Below are 21649 nucleotides of genomic sequence, written 5' to 3' on the forward strand. Positions count from 1 at the left end.
TTTAATAAAAAATCCTATATTTTATATAAAACTCTATTTTTAAAAATAAAAAATAAAAATTGTATCCAAATATAGGCTAAATTGTTAGATTTCTTGGATCCCACAATTCATAGTGAAATGAAGATGAGAGATAACTGACCGAACTATGAAAAAGAATAACAATTTATGAGTTTCAGAAATACTAGTTAATGAAAGAGGTTCTCCGCCTGGATGATTGAGAAAAATACTGAAAAATGTGTCATGCCCAAAGCAATGTCACAATGAAGAATAGAATGAGAGCTAGCCCGAAACAAAATCCGACAATCGCCGTGAAAGCCTGGATGCAGAGGAAATGTAACTAGAGACATGTAAGGAATCGTTAAGCAGGTGAGAACAATATCAAAATCTGATGTATGACTTACTTACCTTTCCCTGAGACTCAAACTTGAATTTTAATGTAAACCATGACAATCCTCTATCTACAATAGGTGCAAGTGCAAGGGCCCTGCATAAGAAGCACTTCTACAAAAATCACCTAAAACCCAAGGGGGAAAAAGCATTTTTCTACTATTTTCTAACCCAAATGAAAATTTGAATAAATAAATAGAAACAAGTCTACTGGAAACCAGGAGGCTGCAGCAAATAATCCCCAGATGTCATTGTAATGAAAAAGCATGTACTAATGATTTAATATTTTATTTTCAAACGCCGCTAAAAGGCCTTTTCATCAAAGAAATATAGAATAAAAAAGGATAAGGAGTCATTTGGATTACAGAGGTCAAAAGATTGGGTTGGATGGTTGGATAGCAGTAAGTTTAACCTCCTCGGTAAAAATGAAAATGCAAGGCCATCATCAACACTAGGTTCAAAAATTGCCACCATTTCCTGAAGACCCTTTTTTTTAATTCTTCAATTGTCATTTTGATTCAAAGAAGCAGCAGCATGATAGACTAAACAATCATCATAAACCCAGTTGAAAGTTACAAGGATAAGAAAGAAAATGAACAGAAAACATATATGAGAGAATTGATAGGCCTAAAAACTCATTGTTGAAGGAATCGAGCATAAATCTCTGAACTAGGGAAATTCACTGATTTTGGGTTATTTTGTGTTGAGAGCATTGCAATATCCCAATAAACTGTTACACTAACTAAAGATTTAAAACAGAATTTAGCTGCTTACCCTCCAGCTCTGACAAGTTTTGTGACCTGGCTGCCTGTCCACACCATAGCCATGATTTTGACAAATCTGCCAATTGGATTCCATAAGTCAAGATATTTTGAAAAACTTGTGCAAAAAGAAACTTTTTAAAAAGAAACTTTTAGGAATAAGTTTTTACCTTTCAACTGCCGCCAAATAACCCATCCTTCCTGGTGCTGGAGCAATATAAAACCTAGAAGCAGCATAGTGAATTCAGAGTTATACTGGTTATTTGAAATCTACTCGGAACACCTATGATAGAGACTGCAGGATGTGGTAAAACATCCAGGCATATTTCAAACTACATTATAAGGTATTTGATTAGAAAATTAAATAAATAAATAAATAAATAAAATAACATAACATAAAATACAAAAAAGAAAAAAAAATTAACAAACTGAATTTGTCCATATGCAACAATATGCAATTGTTAGCCATGAATCCCAGTTATGTCGGTTTCCAGTATTAATAAGTAAGCATGATGTTTATGAACTAGATCAGCATTCTAATAACTCTAGATTGAGGGGCATGGATGTCACATTTGTATTCCATCATGTGCAACTAACATCACATTGAAATAATATCCACTAAAGCAAGTTAAGACCCAGTATATCAGATTAAACTTTTTCAACCATGAATATAAGCTTGATAAAAATGCAGATGGAAATGCAATGCTTCTTTATATGACATAATGAAGGGAACCAAATACAAGGACTCCCCATTCCAGATCCAGAAAGCCAAGTTATAACCTTTGCCAAATAAAGAGATCCACCATAAGTTCATTTTTAGACATGCTATAGTTGAATATGCCATCAATAAGTGATCAAAAGCCAATTCAGATGGGAATAACAGCCACAATGCTGGGAAGGTCAATAACAAAAGCATTGACTTGAATGTTGGCAATGTCATTTACACTGGCCATAAGAACCAGAGGTAATGCGTACAGTTGGTAAGGTGGGGAGGAGGGGATGAGAAATTGCAAAGTCTTAAATTTAATTGTTTCATGCAATTCCGTTTTCCAATACTCTATATGATAATATACATTGTACAGCACAAGAATAGGGTTGTTTTAAAATTTTGAACAAATAAAAATTTCATATCAATATCCAATATTTAATAAAAAAGAATGAAAGAAGAGTAAGTACATTCTCTTCTCCTTAACATGGTATTAAAGCAGTCTCCAAACTCTTAACTCCTAGTTGCAAACTTGATTTCCACTGGAAGTTGCAGTTTGCTCATTTTGTTATTCAAGTAAGTTACTTCAATCTATCATAGTTTAAATGACTTGGGATGGTATTTGTCATGGGCACGAACTTTCCCACAAATTTTTCGCATCCATGCAGCGCTTAGAAGCCCTCTAAGCCAACATACTCAAACCCACATGAGATTGCAATCAAGAAAAAAATCATGAAGACACACAAGGCTATGGAGCTCAATCCCTAACTTGTATTTTATTTCTTCTCTAAATAACAATAAAACACATAGCTCAACAAGACTTCCACAATCTCTTTGGTGAGTTCATGCTCTCTCTCAAGCTATGTTTTAAGAAAGTTCTCCCTCTCAATATACCTCTGTATATTCTCTATGATCTCCAGATTGCACGATAATTAAAAGGGCACTCCAGTCCTCCTTTTATAGGTGTGACACCAACCACTCCCTATTTGATAAGGAGCAAGGAATCCTAGTTCTACTCAAACTACAATTAAAATAAGAATCTGAACTCCTATTCAAACTCAAATTACAATCACAATTTGAATTCAACTCTGAACTTTCAAATGTCTTCGGCCCATTCCCCATTCATTTGAAACTCCTTGTGCTGCTACCTCTTGTATCAGGCCACGTATCAGCCGTTCAATTCCCTGGTTTGTGGTGCAAAACATCTTCCTTAAGCTTGTCCCAATGCCAAGACATCTTTGTTGTGTTCTGCCTGAAGTCTACCCACTCTTGTGCCTTGAGTCAGTCCATTCATGCATTTGAATCAGCTGATGCATCCGATCAGCTTGCTATAGAGTCTCTAGGCAGCCTACTACATGTGTCTCTATGCAACTAGTGTGCATGCCAAGCCCTCTCTTAGCCTACAGATCTAGCAATTTTCCTTGGTGCCAATCTTTCCTTTGGTTCTAGCCCCTTGTTGTTCCTTGAGCGTGTCAGTCATGCTCATATGTGTTCCCGCATCTGGATCACGTCCATGCCGAGGCAACCTGCCCATGTTTGCTCTGCCTAGTTGTTGCTATGGCATCATGCCATGCCCAAGCCCTCTTCTTGGTGCAGCAACAAGTCATGGCATTGCACCCATGACTCCTCATCTCTACGCACAAGGCATCGTGCCTTTGTGCTAAGCATTAGGCATCACATCTGAGTCGGCTTCCCTTATCTCTATGCACAAGGCATTGTGCCCATGTGCCAAGCCACCTCATTGCACAAGGCATTTCCCCCTCATGCTACCATAGGGAAGGGAAGACTGCTTAGCATCCCATGTTGTTGCAACCATGAGTTGCACACCATCACATGTCATGGAGCCCATGTATGGCTGCTAGCAAGGCTTGTCCATGTGCCTTGCTCATGTCTGAGGACTTGCACTGAAGCCCCTAAGAGTGGCCATGCCCATGCCACCTCGTCTCCCTTGAGTCACCCCCACCCTCGCCCCCCTTAAAAGAGCATTTTAAGCCCTTTTAATTAATTCAGGAAAATCTAGAAAATTCCGCTTCCACTTGGAGTCTCCCTTTTGAAGGTTCCTATAAATCTTTTATCTCTAAGCAAATTAACCAAGTCACTTAATTGTTTTGCAACATTCCTTCCCTTCCCATAGTGTATTTCAAGATCTCTTAATGAACAAGACAATTGGTGGAGGGCATGAAGTAAATGGAATTTATCACCATAGTGGCCCACCTCTTACTCCGATTGCTCTACATACTTCCATTTCTTCTATGTAGTGGCACACCTTTCACTTCGCATCTTTAGCATATGGGACTTGTAGTTATATTGGACTCCAAGTTAAAGCACCAAGTTTGCGAGTCAAGCAAATAGCATCATCATAGTGTTGTTCTAGTCCTTTTTGTGCTATAATCAATAAGAGGAGTACTAGTCCTTTTCATCTTGTTCATTTAGACATTTACAGTTTATGTAGTGTTTTTCCTAATGTTGAACTAAACTTTTTTATTGCTATTTTATTAATTAGATCAATGAAAATGGTATAGGCATAAAGAGGCTGAATAATAGGTACTAATCTCTTAAAAAAAAAAATTATCTTATTAAAACATCATCAGGTGACTATGCACAAGTAAATGGTCTGACAAGACGTGAGAAAAACATTCATTTTTGTGCAACGACCAAGTATTTGCATCTTAATCAACCAAAGAATAAATGGCTGAAGACAATAGATGACTGAACAAAAAGAAAATCATAAGTTTTAGGCCAGACACTTTTTTCATCAATTATATACAACAATAATAAATCAAATAGTCCTAAATTTCAAAAGAATAATGCTCAACAGCTATGCATACTCACAAGTCACAAATACTCATCCTTAACTAATTTACATGAATGAATTATTTACTTACCATACCAAGAGAAACGTTGTAAGATAGTATGCAGTATTCAGGAGTCCATAGGATAATATTCCAGAAATTCCATATCTCTTCAGTTTCGTTAGAAGACTGAAAGGTTAAGCAAGAATGAGCTCTCAATGTAAGTAGACATGCATTTCAGCATACAAAGGGCAAAAGGGTTGAGGTATCACTTCTTACAGATTGTTTGCATGAAATTCAGTAGTAGAAGAGAAATTAAAATGATTGGGACAAGATCACTCATCCAAACAATAGTTTATTTATTGAGAAAAGGTCTAAAGCATAATCATGCAGTAGACAAAATGAATCCTTTGTGTCATGTTCCAATAATGTTAACAAACTACATTAAATTCATAAGGTTACATAGAAAAAGAAAGAAAAGACATTGTTGCAATAGTTTGGCTGTTACACTACTAGCACCCAGACTACGACCAAATCCTTGCATTCAAATTGAATTGCAAACTCCCAATGTGAAAAAAGAAGATACAAAAAAGAAAAGAAAAAAAGGAGAAGAAAAAAGAGGGAAAGAAAAGAGACATGGGATTTCCATGTATAATAAATACATATTATATGTATAGATAAATGCATGTATGTGCATATGTCATAGAGGCTGGTCAGACACATTTCAAGAAGTTTCACAACTTGCCTTGGAATGACAAACACGTGGATCAATAAATGGCTTGTCTCCATTATTGAGAAATTGCAGATAAATTTCATCCACTACAGGCATGGGGTGGCTGGACAAAGTTATGCCATTTGGTGGGATGTAGTGGACTTAAGATAGAAAATTCTCAATCATCCTTCTGTCCCTTGTGCAGTGTTGAAGCTGACAATATCATTGAGCATACAAGGAATGTGATGTAAAACATCATTGAGGAGCCATGAGCTACGAATGCAGGGAGAAATTAAGTTATGATTAAGTTTTGGTGAGGGATTTTCAGATGCAGATCATATGGCAAATTATCAACTTCAGAGAATTGCATGTTTTTATTCATTTCCATACACATTGAATAATCATATTTAAAATCTCTCATTCACTTGTTTCGCTTCCATTAGTGCTCCTTCCACATGCCTATTAGCAGCACAGACCTCATGATAGTTTGGTAAAGGTAAGATAATAAAATTGAAAAATACAACTAAAGCCTAAAATATTGGCTAATAAAGAGAGAAACCATCCAAGTTCTATCTTAAATGACTCTACAAGTTCTAAACAGGCAGACAAGGACTTCAACCTGGTCCATCAATGCATATAAATGGGTAAACATTCCAACAGCCATTACGTTAGAAGTACACTAAAAGAAAATTATTAAACAATGTTGTTTCCAAAAAAATTCCATGTTAAAGAATAGAAGAACATACCGCTATAAATGAAATTCATTCAAAACAGTTCAAACAGTAAAGTTAAGAATTGTGACTGCATATATTTTTTTTTAAAAGAAACAACAATTGTGACTGCATGTCACCCACACTTGTTTTATTTACAATCCACACAATGTATTCTTCCCTAGCATGTTATCCCATTAAGTAACCTCTAGATAAAATTCCCTTTCCAACTCTGTCAATCAGTCAAAAAAATTTATGTAAAATGTAAAATACATGGGTACACAAAAACAACTATATAAACTGCCATCCCATCATTAATAAATCAGTTGTCTATAACATAGTCTAATAGCATTGTAAGGCAAGTAGGAAGTACTCTTTTGATGTGTGCAGTTCTCCTTCACCATTTTCGCCCTTTGCACTTGAGTCTATAAAAATATGTATAAGTAGATTTTTAGAAATATCAAGTTTATCAAATGTAAAATATGGTATCACAAAAAGCTACACCATTTTTCCAGTTATCATTTGAAAGATATTGATACCTTCATGGTTGGCAGAGTAGTCGTGACCATTTGACATGCCAGAAGCCTAACCTACAACAAAGGCAATGTTGAAAAAGCAATATTCAAAATTTAATGAAAAAAACAGAAGACAAACAAATGAACAAATAGCATATCATCACACTCAATTGTTTTCCACATATGATAAACTAAATGAAAGAAACAAGGAATGTATTGAGAAAAAAACCTATGATCAATAGATATGCAGTCGCATTCCAGCACAGATATAGGATCAAACAAGTAACTAATCTAGACATAGCTGCAGCAAATTTGTGTATCTCTGAATGTGTGTCTGCTTTTTGTGGGGGGATATTTATTATGACATGTTCTTAGTGCAGACAAACCATCTGCATTTACTTGAAGGATTAGGTAAACATACTTTCCATTTAAAATGAGGCCTTGAACATCAAGCCCCAGTGAGTTTTCAAATAAGGAAAACGTAATAGCTTTACAATGAGTTCCATAGCAAGAAGGCATATAATTCCATTCATCAGCATACCAGAATATAGAATAGTGTGGACATGTGGACACATGCCATAATTAGCATTGGACACACTAACATGCCAGTCATACATAGAAAGAATTTCCAAAGATATTAAAGTAAAACACTGGTAGTAAGCAAATTAGACCCAGAAAAACATGCAAGTATAGGCCAAGATCAAATCTTAATTTTAATTTCCAGAAAAAATAAATAAATTATATCAACCAATAGAAATGGTATCACCAGCAATTAACACCAAAACACACCAACATATCGGAATGCATAACACGTGTACCCATCTCCAATCAGCATTACTCCTGTACAAGTTAGCCTATAGCAGGTCATAATAGGTTCAGACTATAACACCTTCCAAATCTTCCTTTGCAGGGCTTAAAACCATTTTCTAAGTAATTTGCAATTTTAAAAGTCTGTGACAAAATTTTGGATGAAGAGCTTGAACTATATACTCACAAACCCACTCCAAAATTTCCTTAAGAGATAACATACATTTTTTGAAGTCCTTTCCAATGTCTTCTCTTATTTGAGTTAGAAAAGCCAATGTTTTTATGAATTGACTACTACATCTATTGAGGTTTGAGGTGTATAACTAATTTCTTAAAAAATCATAATTTACATCAGTCATTAGAAATTAAGGTTCCATCCTTTTACACTAAGAAAATCCTGAGAGCAATTAAAAAATACCTTCTTTTATATTATTAAATTTAAGTTTCCTTTAGGTCTTTGAGTCTAATAGAAATTAGTGTAAAAGGAATTTTAATTTTCTTACACTAAGAAAATTAAAATAATAGGCAAAATAATTTTCAAATTTTGGAACTTTATAGGTTATGCTTATTAAAATAAAGCAACAACGTTTGTCATTTGCCATTGAATGAACCAATTGTGGAAAACTATGCAAAAAAATTTATTAGTATGGAATTTTTTTTTTTCTGCCGATAAATAGAATTCAATTTCAAACCTGCCCCTCCCAACCCACCACTTGCTGCTTGAGGCAAGCTTAGAGGCAGAAAACTATTTACAATTCTACGTATGGATAAAAATTATTTCTTGGATTTTATGCCAATTCCATATTTATAGGTATCAATTTATTATTCTACTGTTGTCAGAAGCTTCAATTTTGGGCGTCGTCATGGCTATGCCACCCTTAAATGAGAACAACTTTGGTCTTCTGTTTTTCTTTTTGAGCTCTTCAAATTTTTGCAAGTTACTTCTATCCAGGTTCTAGGAAACACCCATTTTTTTAAATCTCCAATAATTTAGGGTTCTGTGGCTGAGGGAATAGACTTATTTTTGGTTGAAGCACATAAAATTCTTGGCTTTTTTTTTTTTGGCATCAGGTCCTTTTAGGTTGATTTTTCTACTTATTGTTCATCCACCAATTAACATTGTCCTAACTCTATTATCTACCCGAGCAAATGTTTATGAACTAGCAAATCATACTAAAATTTCTTACTAGTTGACATGTGCATCATCTCAGCATGTCATTCCAACACCAAACTACAACCATAATCCCACTAACATCCTAACTGCCTCAATAAGTATGGATTACAGAAATGCAATTAAAATATACTTCCCTATTTAATTTCATAATTTTTATAATAATATTTCAGCAATATTTCCACATAGTAGCTTATGTGAGAAATCCCCATTTCTGTATAAAATCGAAAAACCCTATAGCTTGCGCAAGTAAATAGGAAAAAAAAAACAGAGATTTTGCAGAATTGGGAGAGCAGACTCACACCAGCATGGCCATTGATTGAGCAGAAACGCAGATTACGATGATGGTGGTGGAATTGGGAGAAATTGTTGAGTTTGTGGAATGTGGGAACCCTAGGAATGCTGGGATTGAAACCCTGGATTGAAACAAGAGGATTGTTAGAGAGAATTGGAAATTGAAGAAACAAACACAAAAAATAAATCCAAGAAATAAATAAGAAGCGTAAAAATGAAATAGAGAAGAGTGAGTATGAAGCACCTGATGATGTGAAAGCAGCTTCAGCTGTTGAAGGCAAACTTTCGACGGGAGAGACATGAGGATATTCTTTCTATACCATTTATTATTATTATTATTATTATTATTATTATTATTATTTTATTGTTATTATTATTTTCAGGTTATTGAAGTGTTATGTCCACGGTACACTCTTAAATGTCATCCATGATGATGCCTTAGAACTCTCCATGGAGCCGTGTTAATCACGCTGCAACAACCAGCGTAGACTAAATTTAAAGTATTATTAGTGACAAATTTTGAACTTAGGACTATATGTAATTTCCTGTGACCACACTTCTTAATGTTCAATGTTTTCAGAATCGGACTGGTGATCGAACAAAAAAAGTTACTGGTTTACGGTTCACTGATCGAACCGACGGCCGAACCACGGTCGAATCACTGACGTCATAAATATATAATTTATATATTATTAAAATTAAAAATAATTATAAAAAATTAAAAATATATATGAATAAATTAAAAATCAATAATATTATCAAATTAAATCATATTAATATATACAAGGGGCCTTTAAAATGGTGGTTCATTAGAACTGTTCGGTTCGATTAGAACCGTCCGGTTCCACTGGGTCATTGGTCCAATCGCCGGTTCAGGCGATTCGTGACCGGTTTAATCCTTTAACGGTTCAATAGGGCAAACCGAACCGAAATTGCGACCAGTCGACGGTTGAACCGGTTGGTTCGGTTCGGTTTTTAAAACATTGTTAATGTTTCTTTAACAATACACTCATATATACCAAATTACCCAATGACCTACTCTTCCTATTTTCTCATTTTTAGAAATAAAAAGAAAAAATAATAATAACTTCTATTTTTTAAAATTTATTTTTTTTATACATGTCATTAAAAGTTAAAAAAAAAATAAATTTGATAATAATTTTTTAAATAATTTAATGTGTTAATTGTTCTTAAAAACCGTAAATAACCTAAAAAAGAAAAGTATGTTTGTAAATTGACCAAATTGTTATATGGTTTTCAATAGTCACCTTAACAATGTTACAAGTGAGTTGATTAATTTATGGTAAATAAGAATTGTAAATAGAACTCAATTAGTTATTGCATTTGAAGTCTTTGATTATTTGTTGAATAATATGTTCAACCTATGCTAAACTCGATTCAAAGTTAGGTTGGTAGTTACTAAACTCATTGACAACTAAAGTTTAAAGAAATTTAAATTTGATAATAATTTTTTAAATAATTTAATGTGTTAATTGTTCTTAAAAACTGTAAATAACCTAGAAAAGAATAGTGTGGTTGTAAATTGACCAAATTGACCAAATTGTTATATGGTTTTAAATAGTCACCTTAACAATGTTACAAGTGAGTTGATTAATTTATGGTAGAGAAGAATTACAATAGAATTCAATTAGTTATCATATTTGAAGTCTTTGATTATTTGTTGAATAATATTTGCAGCCATTTAGCTAGGGTTGGCTAACCTATGCTAAACTCGATTCAAAGTTAGGTTGGTAGTTGCTAAACTCATTAACAACTAAAGTTTCTATGAATTCCCACGAGTTTTCATGGATTATCAAATAAACCACATATAATGGAATCTCCTAATATATAAAAGACATATTTCAAAATTATAAATTAAACCATATTATAAAATAAAATTTTAAAAGCTAAGTATATATCAAAGTCATAAATTATATTACTAGTCACTAATTTTAATGGTAACATGAAACACAAGTGTGAATATTTAAAAATATTTTAATAATTAAACAAAAATGATAGACTTATAGTGTAATGTAATAAAACTAGCAAAAGTTATAGTTCTTTCATTATCCCTTTTATAAATTTCATATTTTAAATAAACTAATAAATAATATAAGAGTAATGAATTTGCTTAGTCTTCATCATGTAGAACCAATTTGAAGAAATTTTTTTTAATAGGGTTGATTAATGACTTAATTAAGGGTAGGTTACAGCTAAAATATTTTGTATGACTGATTAGTGACTTAATTAAGGGTAAGCTACAGCTAAAATTTTCCTAGTAGTCTTCCACTATGGCAAATTGTGGGAACTAGTAGTGGCCTGTCCAACCTATAGAGGAAACAAATAGGTGAGTGAGTTATTGAATATGTGGCTGAGAGTGACCAGCCATTGAGGCCCACATGAAGTTGTAGTGGCTTCTTGTCAACATCAAATCAGTACTAAAGAGGGCTAAAATAAGTGTTTAAAGATGAAGTATTGTAGGGACACTTAACAACCATAAGAGAAGACGCTTGGCAATTGCTTGAAGTTAATTAGGAACTAACTACATATGGCTATTTGCAGTCCTTAACCGAGGATATAAAGCCTAGACAACTAAGAAGTTAATTATGAGCTACATGGTAGTGGTGCATAAGGCCCTTATGTGAATATAAGCATCATAATGGATGACTTAGTGAATTAATTGTATGGCTGGGGTGGGGAGGGGGTGTGTGTGTGTGTACAGGCCCTAGCCCAAAAAAAGAAATGAAATAGGTTGTGAGCACTTGGTCATATATAATTGTGAATTAATCAGGGGCAACCATTTTTGGTTAAGAGTTCTTAAAGGATGAAGGGAAAAGTATCCTAAGATAAAAGACCAAAGTATCCTAAGATAAGAGACCAAAAACATACTCAGGGAGATTCTTGTTAGGATAAAATTGGGGGCATAGATGTATCTCTTTGGTTAGAGTTCCCATAATTTAGGTATTAATGATCATAAAGGACAACTAAATAATGAAATAGGTATAAAAGAATTATATATCTTGATATGATCATGTTGTTAATAATGTTTTAATGAGTTGAAATATTATGTTTTCAACTGTGTATATCTAATAAATACATCAAGTGCTTAAACTTTAATATAGAAATGCTCCACAATGGCTTGTATGACTCATCCTCTTACAAACATACTAGATTTGAAGTATGAAGAATTCTTCTTAGACTTTGTGTGTAGTGTTGTTAGCTTATTGTTGTGTTAGTCGATTTTGATGTATTTTGGAAAGAATGACCAACTAGAACCACTATAAGATGTTGCAAAACTTATTTAAACAAAGGCTTGTGAGCAAGATTTTTTTTTTCCCTTTCATGTACAAATAGTATGATGAATGAAAATTTGATTCTCAGTTGTAATTAGTGTTTTCCTTAAGTTTTAAATCATGCAATGATTGCTTAAAATTAGTTTAAGATGTCAAAGAATGTAAGTAAACAAGGTTTTACATGTTGGATATATAATAAATTCAAAACCTTTACCTTCCACATTGAATGATTACATTTTTTCTTTAAGTGCCCTTTAATCATTCTCATTTTGTTTAATCATTTTCTATAATGTCTCGAGCATAGTAGATTTCTATAAATTTACATGAGCATTCCTTAACTCTTCTTGAGTGATCCTAAACTTAGCATTGAAACAATCATAATTTAGGCGAAGATGCTTACATGTCTTCATAATCATCCTTGGTTGCTTGCCATTTTTCCTTAATTACTTTAGGATGTTTAGTGAAGATGATTACAAATATTAACTAGTTCACTCACGCATTTTTGTAGGAGTGTAGAACAATTGGGCATTCTTTCCACATCACTTATGCATCTTCGTTCCAAGAAAGAAGTTATAGAACTCTTATCTTTTGCTTACACCACTTGGTTCTCTAGCCCATTATGCTTATGCGTCATTTTTATATCACATATGCGACTTGTTTCTCATTAAGATATTTCACTTACATGTTCTTGTATATGCATAATTTAGGGAAAAACATTTAAAAAAAGCAAAATAGATGTTAATAAATATATATATATATATATATATATATATATATATATTTGGAACAATTAAACTCAAACTATGCAAGTGACCTTGTCTACTATGTAGGTGACTTTGTTTACTCCATAGGTAGAGTATATGATAGTGATAGTCAAGGAAGCTATGTGGTTGCATGGTTTAGTGGAGAATTTAATGTTGGAAACCGTTTTGTATTTTTAACAAAATAAAAATATTTTAAATTGTGGCTCATTTAAATATTATTTTCCCTAAAATAAATGAAACGTGGGGGCACATCTCTTATGGAGTAACCACCCATGTCTATAGACGTGGGACATATTACTCGGTTGAAAACTACCCGAAGTCTTCTTTGATGGGAAGAAGAGAAAATAAATAGATAGATACATGATTAATTCCAAAAGAGAGAAGAAGGGTCTCTAGTATACAAGAATAAGTCTGTGAGTTCCATCGGTGCATGGACATAAGGTCTTGTAAGGACTAGCCAACTAATCCCTATTTTGTGTGAATCTGATTGCCATGGCTGGAGGAATGATCTTGGATTTTCATTTTATTACTTGTAATTATTAGAGATATTTGTCTAACATTTGGTATCAGAGCCAAGGTTCTCTAGTTTGGCTTTCGATTCAATATTTATGGTCTTAAATGAATTAAGTTCTATATTCATATATGATAAGAGAAATTTATCTCCATATTTATTGGGTATTTATGATTTAATCCAAATGAAGAAAATTTAGTAGACTCCATATTTATTGGATATTTTCTATTTAATCCATACAGAGAAAATTTAGTAGACCTCATATTTGTTTTTCTGTAGTTGTAGTAGACATAGATTTATCTCTGAATGGCTTATCTCATATTATTTGATTCTTTATCTAATGGCTTATCTCATATTATTTGATTATATATATTTATGAGATTTATAGATAAATATAAATAGATAAATCTTGATCTGGAGATATATTCGGTCTACTTATTTGTTCTCCTATTTATTTATTTGGAGATATATTTCCTGCAATTGAGACAACTTGAACTCGTGACTATGGGTTACCTCCTTAACTGGAATAGTCCTTGAACCATTGGACCAAAGCCCATGACTTGTTAGAGATTGCCTCCTCTAAACTTAAATGTTGGCTCCGTTATCGTGAACAACTTGTATAAATTATTTTTATAAAGTAGCATTTAAAAACACTACTTATATTTGTTTACCATTGATTTGGTAATTTTTTTGATGTCATACTAAGGTAACATTTGATCAATTAAGTAATAGCCACAACATTCTTGATTATGATAATGTCAAGTGACAAAAGAAAGTTTCATTTTTGTCACATTAAATTAATGACATCAATATTTGTAAATAATCATAAAAAATAATGATTTTATCCCACAGGGTAATTGATTCGTTCCCAATTGGTGTCTCAGCTGATTCATGTCCAGCTGGTGCTCCTTGATTGCGGGAGTAATCAACAAAATTTATAACCTATTACACCATGAACTAGGGTAGCAAAGACAAAGTTACTATAGCATAGCGGCTCTAGGATCGTTCACTAGGATGGGTTTTCACTTCATAATTGATATCAATTCAAAGCTGAATTGATGTCTTTTCATTTCAAGGTTAGCTTTAAAAGAAAACATAATTTTTGGTGGAAAAAGGTTTAAGTTTAAACTAACGGTAAAGGAAGTAATGGAAATTACTTATGAAGAAAAACATTCCTTGGAGGTTTAGGTTCATAGAGGAGGTTTCTCATGCCAAGACAGAGCTCCGGTCATTTGGTTCATTTTCTCGCATTAGAGAATTAACATATAGTCAATTCTCTAATCGGTATTGTACAGATGCTTCCCATTAATGGGTTCAAACACTAAATCCCTCTCACTGATGCATCTTACAATGGCTCATACCTCTCACCTAACACTTGCCATTCAAGGTGATCTTTAACCTTGGATTATCCGTCAAAAGCTCGCAAGAGATAACTAATGGATGTCTCCTTGGAGTCCAAAAGCTTACCAAGTGTTGGCTATTCTAGAAAATCCTACCTTCAAACCACCTCCCAAAGGCTCGCAAGAGATAAACTAGTGCATCTCAATGGATGGAGACCACTTGCCTTATCAAGTGTTGGCCCAGGTGATTTAAAGGCGTTTTAAGTTAACTAAAAAGATAAAAACCATTAACGGGTCACACTTTCTTTTCATTAAAAACTAAAACAACAAAACTTCCAATTTATGCATGTGGAAACTTACCCAGATTTCTTCACTCCAAGAGACGAAGAGTCTAGCCTCTTATTCTCTGAGGAAAAATCCTCAGAGTTTGATTGGCTAGAAATAAAAAGAACGAGAAAACAAAAATATATATGAAAAGCAGAGCAAGTGCTCTGTATTTTACTTTCTTCCCAAAACTGTACAAAGGATTGATCTCTGAGAACAAACTCCCAGGATCTATTGTATTGATCGATAATATATTCGATATATGTTCGATATCTTGTGTAAAGGAAATTACAAACTATATATAAGGGGTTATTCACCTTTTTTCCAAACTTAATAACTAAGGAATCCTATAATTGGTGGGTTACAAGGAGACTTTGGGAATTTAGACATAAAATATCTAAAGCAAAATATCTCAAAATATCTCAAAATGTCGGTGGCAAATATCAGGAAGCTTCAGGAGAACACCGCGGCACTGTGCAAAATATCTCAAGATGTCGGTTGCAAATATCGGGAAGCTTCAAGAGAACACCGACATCAAATATCTAAAGCAAAATATCTCAAAATGTCGGTCGCAAATATCGGGAAGCTTCAGGAGAACACCGCAACACTGTGCAAAATATCTGCAAAACTCTCCGGGTAGACGCTATCAGATGATCCGGATATGTCCGTCCGGGGAAGTTGAAACGCCTCTTCTCCCATCCGGCATCAGGCGCCGGATGCAAAATATCCGGATGGAATGTGCTGGATGTGAGACATCCAGGTGGAATGGCGGCGGAGTAGAAGGTGTCGGATGTGAGACATCCGGGTGGAATGTCGGCAGAACAACTCCATCCGGATGTGAGACATCTGGATGGAATGTTGTCCGGGTAGGATGGCGGCTGTGATACATCCGGATAAGGTAGAACGTTGTCCGGGTAGGATGGCGGTTGTGATACATCCGGGTAATGTAGAACGTTGTCTGGGTAGGATGGCAGCTGTGATACATCCGGGTAGAATGTTGGTCGGACAGAATGGCGGCTGAGCAACTCCATCTGGATTCCCCAAGAGGACACGCGGCACTTGCGATCATCACACCCGGACGACAGCATATCCTAACCGGATATGTTGTCCCGATGCCCTCCGATGGTGTGTCCGGACAATCTGTCCGGACATCTTACACTCCTTGCATTCTGGATTTTCTTATTGGCAAAGGACTTCAAAGGTTCGGTTCTTCATGTTTCTGAGCTTTCCATTGCCTTGCCATGGATTCCAAAGAACTCTCCTCAATCTTGGATTGCTTTGGTGATCAAAAAGCTATCAAAACACCAAAACTTAACACATTTTGATTAGAATTGATTTGCAAGGGTCCTTAACATGTTAATTGGGTTAAAAGGTGATAACTACTACTCAAAAGTGTTTAAAAGAGTTAATTACAAGCTATCAAATAGTACTTTTTGAGTAGTAATCAGTAATTATTATGATTTCTGTTTATTTAGGATGGGATGGTAATATATATATGTTGCCCATAGGCCTAAAATTACTAGTCCCAATATAAAGTAATTAAAAAAAATCATTTGCGTGTTGTATTCTGTTCCCACAAGAAAGTTTATGATCATGTGTTGATTTTTTGTTGATTGAATTAATTTACATGAGTAAATTTTATTTTTTGCTTCATGGCATATTAGTAAGCTTTGTTATTTATTTTGTAGTTTAATCTATATCTGTTCCAAATTTTTATTCATCTCGTATACCTTCCTTGAATGGTGATAATTATGCTGATTGGAAGGAGGAGAAAATTTTCTTTACATTGGGATGCATGGACCTTGATTTAGCACTTCGTGTGGATGAGCCACTGGTTCCTACGGAATCAAGTACCCAAACTGAGAAAGCATCATATGAACGTTGGGAGCGGTCTAATCGCTTAAGTTTGATGTTTATCAAGTCTAGTATTGGGAAAAGTATTCATGGTTCAATTTCTGGATGTGCTAAGGTAAAAGAATATCTCAAGGCTACTAAGCAACAGTTTGAGGCTTCTGACAAAGCTTTGGCTAGTATCCTAATGACAAATATGTGTTTTATGAAGTTTAATGGCACCAAAGGAGTGTGTGAGCACATAATGGAAATGAGGGATATTGCTGCTCAACTTAAGTCATTAGAGATTGAGATATCTGAGTCATTTCTGGTTCACTTCATTCTTAATTCTCTTCCATCTGAGTATGGACCTTTTAAGATTTCATACAACACACATAAGGAAAAATGGTCTATCAATGAACTTTTGACCATGTGTGTGCAAGAGGAAGGGAGACTAAATCAAGAAAGGATTGAAAGTGCTCATTTGGTGACTCAAGAGAAGAAACTAGGCAAGAAAGGTAAAGGAAAGCAAAAGACACCTCTTAATCAAGTTAATAAGAGCGATATCAAGTGCTTCTTTTGCAAGAAGAAAGGACACATCAAGAAGAGTTGTCCTAAATTTAAAGCTTGGCTTGAAAAGAAAGGTAATCTCATCTCTTTAGTGTGTTATGGATCTAATATGGTTCATATTTCTTACAACACTTGGTGGATTGATTCTGGTACAACAATCCATGTTGCCAATACCATGCAGGGCTTCTTAAACCAAAGGAAACCAACAGAAAGTGAACGCTCTATCTATTTAGGAAATTAGATAAGTTCACATGTAGAAACGGTTGGGACCTATAGACTTGTTCTTAGATTTGGTTCTGTTTTAAACCTTGAAAATACATTTTTTGTTCCATCATTTTCTAGGAATCTTATTTCAATTTCGAGACTTTTACCATATGGTTTTAGTTTTAAATTTGTTGGTATTTCATTTCATTTGATAAAAGACAATGTTGTTACTAGTGATGGTATTTTGGATAATGGTTTATTCAAACTCAATTTAAATATAAGTTTTAATCATAGCCTTACAACTATGCATGGAAATGTTGGCATTAAGTGTGGTGTTATAAATAAGAAATCTTCCACATTGTGGCACAGGAGATTAGGTCATATCTCTATTAAAAGAATTAAAAGATTGGTAAATGATGGAATCCTTGAGGCTTTTGATTTTACTAATTTTGATATTTGTGTGGACTGCATTAAGGGAAAGTAGACCAACATGACTACGAAGCAAAGTGCCAGGAGGACTTTTGATATTTTAGAAATCATACACACTGACATTAGTGGTCTCTATGATATGTGCTTAAATGATCAAAGATATTTTATCACTTTTATCGATGACTACTCACGATATATGTATCTCTTTTTGCTTTATAATAAGTGTGAAACACTAGATGCTTTCAAAATATATAAAGCAGAGGTAGAGAAACAATTAGGTAAACAAATTGAGATTGTGAAGTCAGATAGAGGTGGCGAATATTATGGTAGGTACACTGAAAGAGGACAATTATCTGGTCCATTTGTAAGGTTTCTATAGGAACATGGCATTGTTGCACAATACTCAATGTTTGGCTCACCATCCCAAAATGGTGTGGCTAAAAGATGAAACCGAACCCTAAAAGACATGGTTAGGAGTATGGTTAGTAACTCTAACCTCCCATTATCCTTGTGGAGTGAGGCCATAAAGACAACAACATATGTACTAAACCGAGTTCCAACTAAGGCAGTTCCTAAAATGCCTTTTGAGTTATGGAAAGATTGGAAACCCAGTCTAAGGCATGTACATGTATAGGGTTGCCGAGCTGAGGTTAGAATTTATAATCCACAAGAGAAAAAGTTAGACTCTAGAACAATCAGTGGATATTTCATTGGCTATGCAGAAAAGTCTAAGGATACAAATTTTATTGTCCTTCTCATGCTACGAAAATTGTAAAATCTCATAATGCAAGGTTTTCGGAGAATGATGTGATTAGTGGGAGCAATAAATCTCGACACTTAGTGTTTGAGGGACGCCATAATATTGAACCCACTCTTAAGTCTTCAAGTGGATTAATTATTTTCCCAGATAGTCATCAAGATTTGACAATCCAAGAAACACCAGTTGTTAATGAACCACATCATGAGGATATTTTGGTGGATTCAGTTATTCAACATCCTCAAAAAGGGAATGTTGATATAACATTAAGAAGATCTACTAGAGAAAGGAGGTCTGCAATTTCTTCTGATTATGTTGTGTACTTACAAAAATATGACATTGATATTGGTGTTGAAGATGACCCCATTACATTTTCACAAGCCATGGGTGGAAGTGAATCCATATTATGGTACAATGCCATGAAAGATGAGATGAGATGAATTCAATGGCTAATAATCAAGTCTAGGATCTTGTTGAGTTGCCCAAAGGTGCAAAGGTCATTGGTTGTAAATGGGTTTTTAAGACTAAAAGAGATTCTTTGGGCAATATTGAAATATATAAGGCAAGAAGCTAAAGGATTCACTCAACAAGAAGGAATTGATTATCATGATACCTTCTCTCTTGTTTCAAAGAAGGATTTATTTCAGATAATCATGGCATTAGTAGCTCATTTTGATATGGAGCTACATCAAATGGATGTGAAAACAATTTTCCTCAATAAAGATTTAGAGGAAGAGGTTAACATAAAACAACCAGAAGGGTTCATCACAAATGGAAATGATCACATTGTTTGCAAGCTTAAGAAATCTATATATGGACTAAAACAAGCATCCCGTCAATGGTATTTAAAGTTCCATGATGTTATTTCTTCATTTGGTTTTATAGAAAATGTTATGGATCAATGTATATACCATAAGGTTAGTGGAAGCAAAATAATTTTCTTAGTCTTATATGTGGACGATATTTTGCTTGCTTTAAATGATTTACTTATTAGGAAAGTACCTTTAAAAGGTAGCACCCCTCTAAGCCCTATAAAGGTCTCTACTAACTAAGTTAAGGGAAATGTGGCAATTAATTGGTTAATTATAGGTACCTAAGTAGGCTAGGTAGTTCCAAAAAATAGCATGCCAAACAAGATCAAATCACAATAAAAGAAGGTTAGGATGTGTACCCAGACCGCTTCTCAAGCACTATCATAAAACATCAATGGTTAATTTAAACAATATATCATCCAACATGTATTTTATTAGAAATAATCAAACAATGAAACATGTATATCGGAACACCCAAGTATTCTCAAGCATAGGCATAGTTCTCAGTGACAATCATGTTTACAAAACTTAGAAAGTAGGTGATAGGGGACGTACCTGGATAGCATAGATAACTTACAATGCGCTTTCATAAGACATGAGGGATTAGATAATAATAAAATAAAGAAACCCTGGCATGCTTGTTATCTAATTAGCATAACAAAAATTATCAAAGTATATGAAAACATTAATTATCACACACATCTTGTATACAATTCCTAAAAAAGATAGACATAATTTCAACAAGTGACAAAGGTGGCAACAAAAATAATTTTTGAAAAGATTTTCTTATGTAGGGGTTTCACCAATTCCCCAAATTAATATACATGAATTTAGCCCAGAATTATCCCATTTATTTGGGACCACAAGCTTTGATTCGTGTTTTTGTTCGAAACCAAACTTTTTGTTGAAAACCGAGAAGGATGCAAACCGAACAAGATATGGTTGCATATTATTTTTAAATAAAAAAAAAAGGATTTTGATCCTGAGGACTCTAAATAAGTTTTTGAAATAGATTTTTAAAATGATTTTTTGAGAAAAGTATTTTATTTTAAAATAAAAGGAATTAATTTGGAAAAAATAAAATAGAAGAAATAAAATACCAAACAAAACAAAAAAAATGAAACCTCAAAGTAAAATTTTTTTAGTAATTAACAAAAATGATAAAGGTGATGGTAGAGGCCAATCTTCATGATTTTCCAATGGCCTTAAAAAAAGAAAAGATTTTACCAACAATTACTAAAGCAACAAACTAATGGTTTCCTAATCAAACAAACTAACACAAATATTATCCAAGACTAACATCTAGATTTCAAGAAACACATGAATTAAAATAAAAATAACCAACCAAAGATTAAAGTCAACAAACTTAGCATATAAAGATAATAACAGGGAATCAATTAAGGTAAATTAACATTCTAGCAAAGTATGATAAATCAAAAACCAAAGTTTAGCAAACTTGAAAATATTGACTAAAAGAGTAACATGTAATTAACTAAAATTCCAAAAAACTCATACTAAATATTGACGAATCAAAACTGAAATTTCCATACTTAGAACGTGAGTATAATATCATGTGATTGACTAAATTAATTAACTAAAATTATGATCAACTACAAAATTGGATATAAATTGATTACAATCCAAAATGGCGAATTCAGAAACGCACGAACATATTCAATACTAAAAATAATTGATACTAGATTAAATTAAAAACATTAACATCATCTAATAAGATTGGTTAAACTATCAAAATGAAATTGCAAATATTTTTAAACATATAAATAAATTAACAAAGTAGAATTAAAATAAAATCGAAATTAAATATATGGAATTTGTCTAAGAGAGTTAATCAAACAATTAAAATCATGAACGCATTCAAATTATAAAATAAATTAAAATCAAACTAAATTGAAATTAAATTCTATTTAATAAGATTATTAGAATTAAAAACGCAAACTTT

General features: G+C 33.5%; 1 protein-coding gene across 2 annotated transcripts; it reads right to left on the reverse strand.

Moving 5' to 3' along the window:
- Positions 1 to 124: 124 nt before the first annotated feature.
- Positions 125 to 9169, reverse strand: LOC117927536. Of its 2 annotated transcripts, XM_034847081.1 has the most exons (9): positions 9100 to 9169; positions 8864 to 8977; positions 6608 to 6653; positions 6442 to 6493; positions 4740 to 4835; positions 1319 to 1372; positions 1162 to 1227; positions 406 to 484; positions 125 to 316 (listed from the first exon to the last, which is right to left on the reverse strand). In XM_034847081.1, the coding sequence occupies exons 1-9, from the start codon at positions 9154 to 9156 to the stop codon at positions 239 to 241; spliced, it is 642 nt and encodes a 213-aa protein (XP_034702972.1). In that variant the 5' UTR covers positions 9157 to 9169; the 3' UTR covers positions 125 to 238. The 2 variants fall into 2 exon arrangements, with proteins under 2 accessions (XP_034702972.1, XP_034702973.1); XM_034847082.1 differs by lacking the exon at positions 4740 to 4835.
- Between the last annotated feature and the right edge of the window lie 12480 nt (positions 9170 to 21649).

This window comes from Vitis riparia, chromosome 13, assembly GCF_004353265.1.
Source record: "Vitis riparia cultivar Riparia Gloire de Montpellier isolate 1030 chromosome 13, EGFV_Vit.rip_1.0, whole genome shotgun sequence".
Taxonomy (NCBI): domain Eukaryota; kingdom Viridiplantae; phylum Streptophyta; class Magnoliopsida; order Vitales; family Vitaceae; genus Vitis; species Vitis riparia.

Bases quoted from the DNA above. Each gene is read 5' to 3' on its own strand.
- LOC117927536 (XM_034847081.1), bottom strand. From the start codon at position 9,156: ATGTCTCTCCCGTCGAAAGTTTGCCTTCAACAGCTGAAGCTGCTTTCA. The intron at 6,654-8,863 runs GTGAGTCTGCTC...GTTGTAGGTTAG, and splicing joins CAATCAATGGCCATGCTGGT to GCTTCTGGCATGTCAAATGG. The intron at 6,494-6,607 runs GTATCAATATCT...ATATTTTTATAG, and splicing joins CTACTCTGCCAACCATGAAG to ACTCAAGTGCAAAGGGCGAA.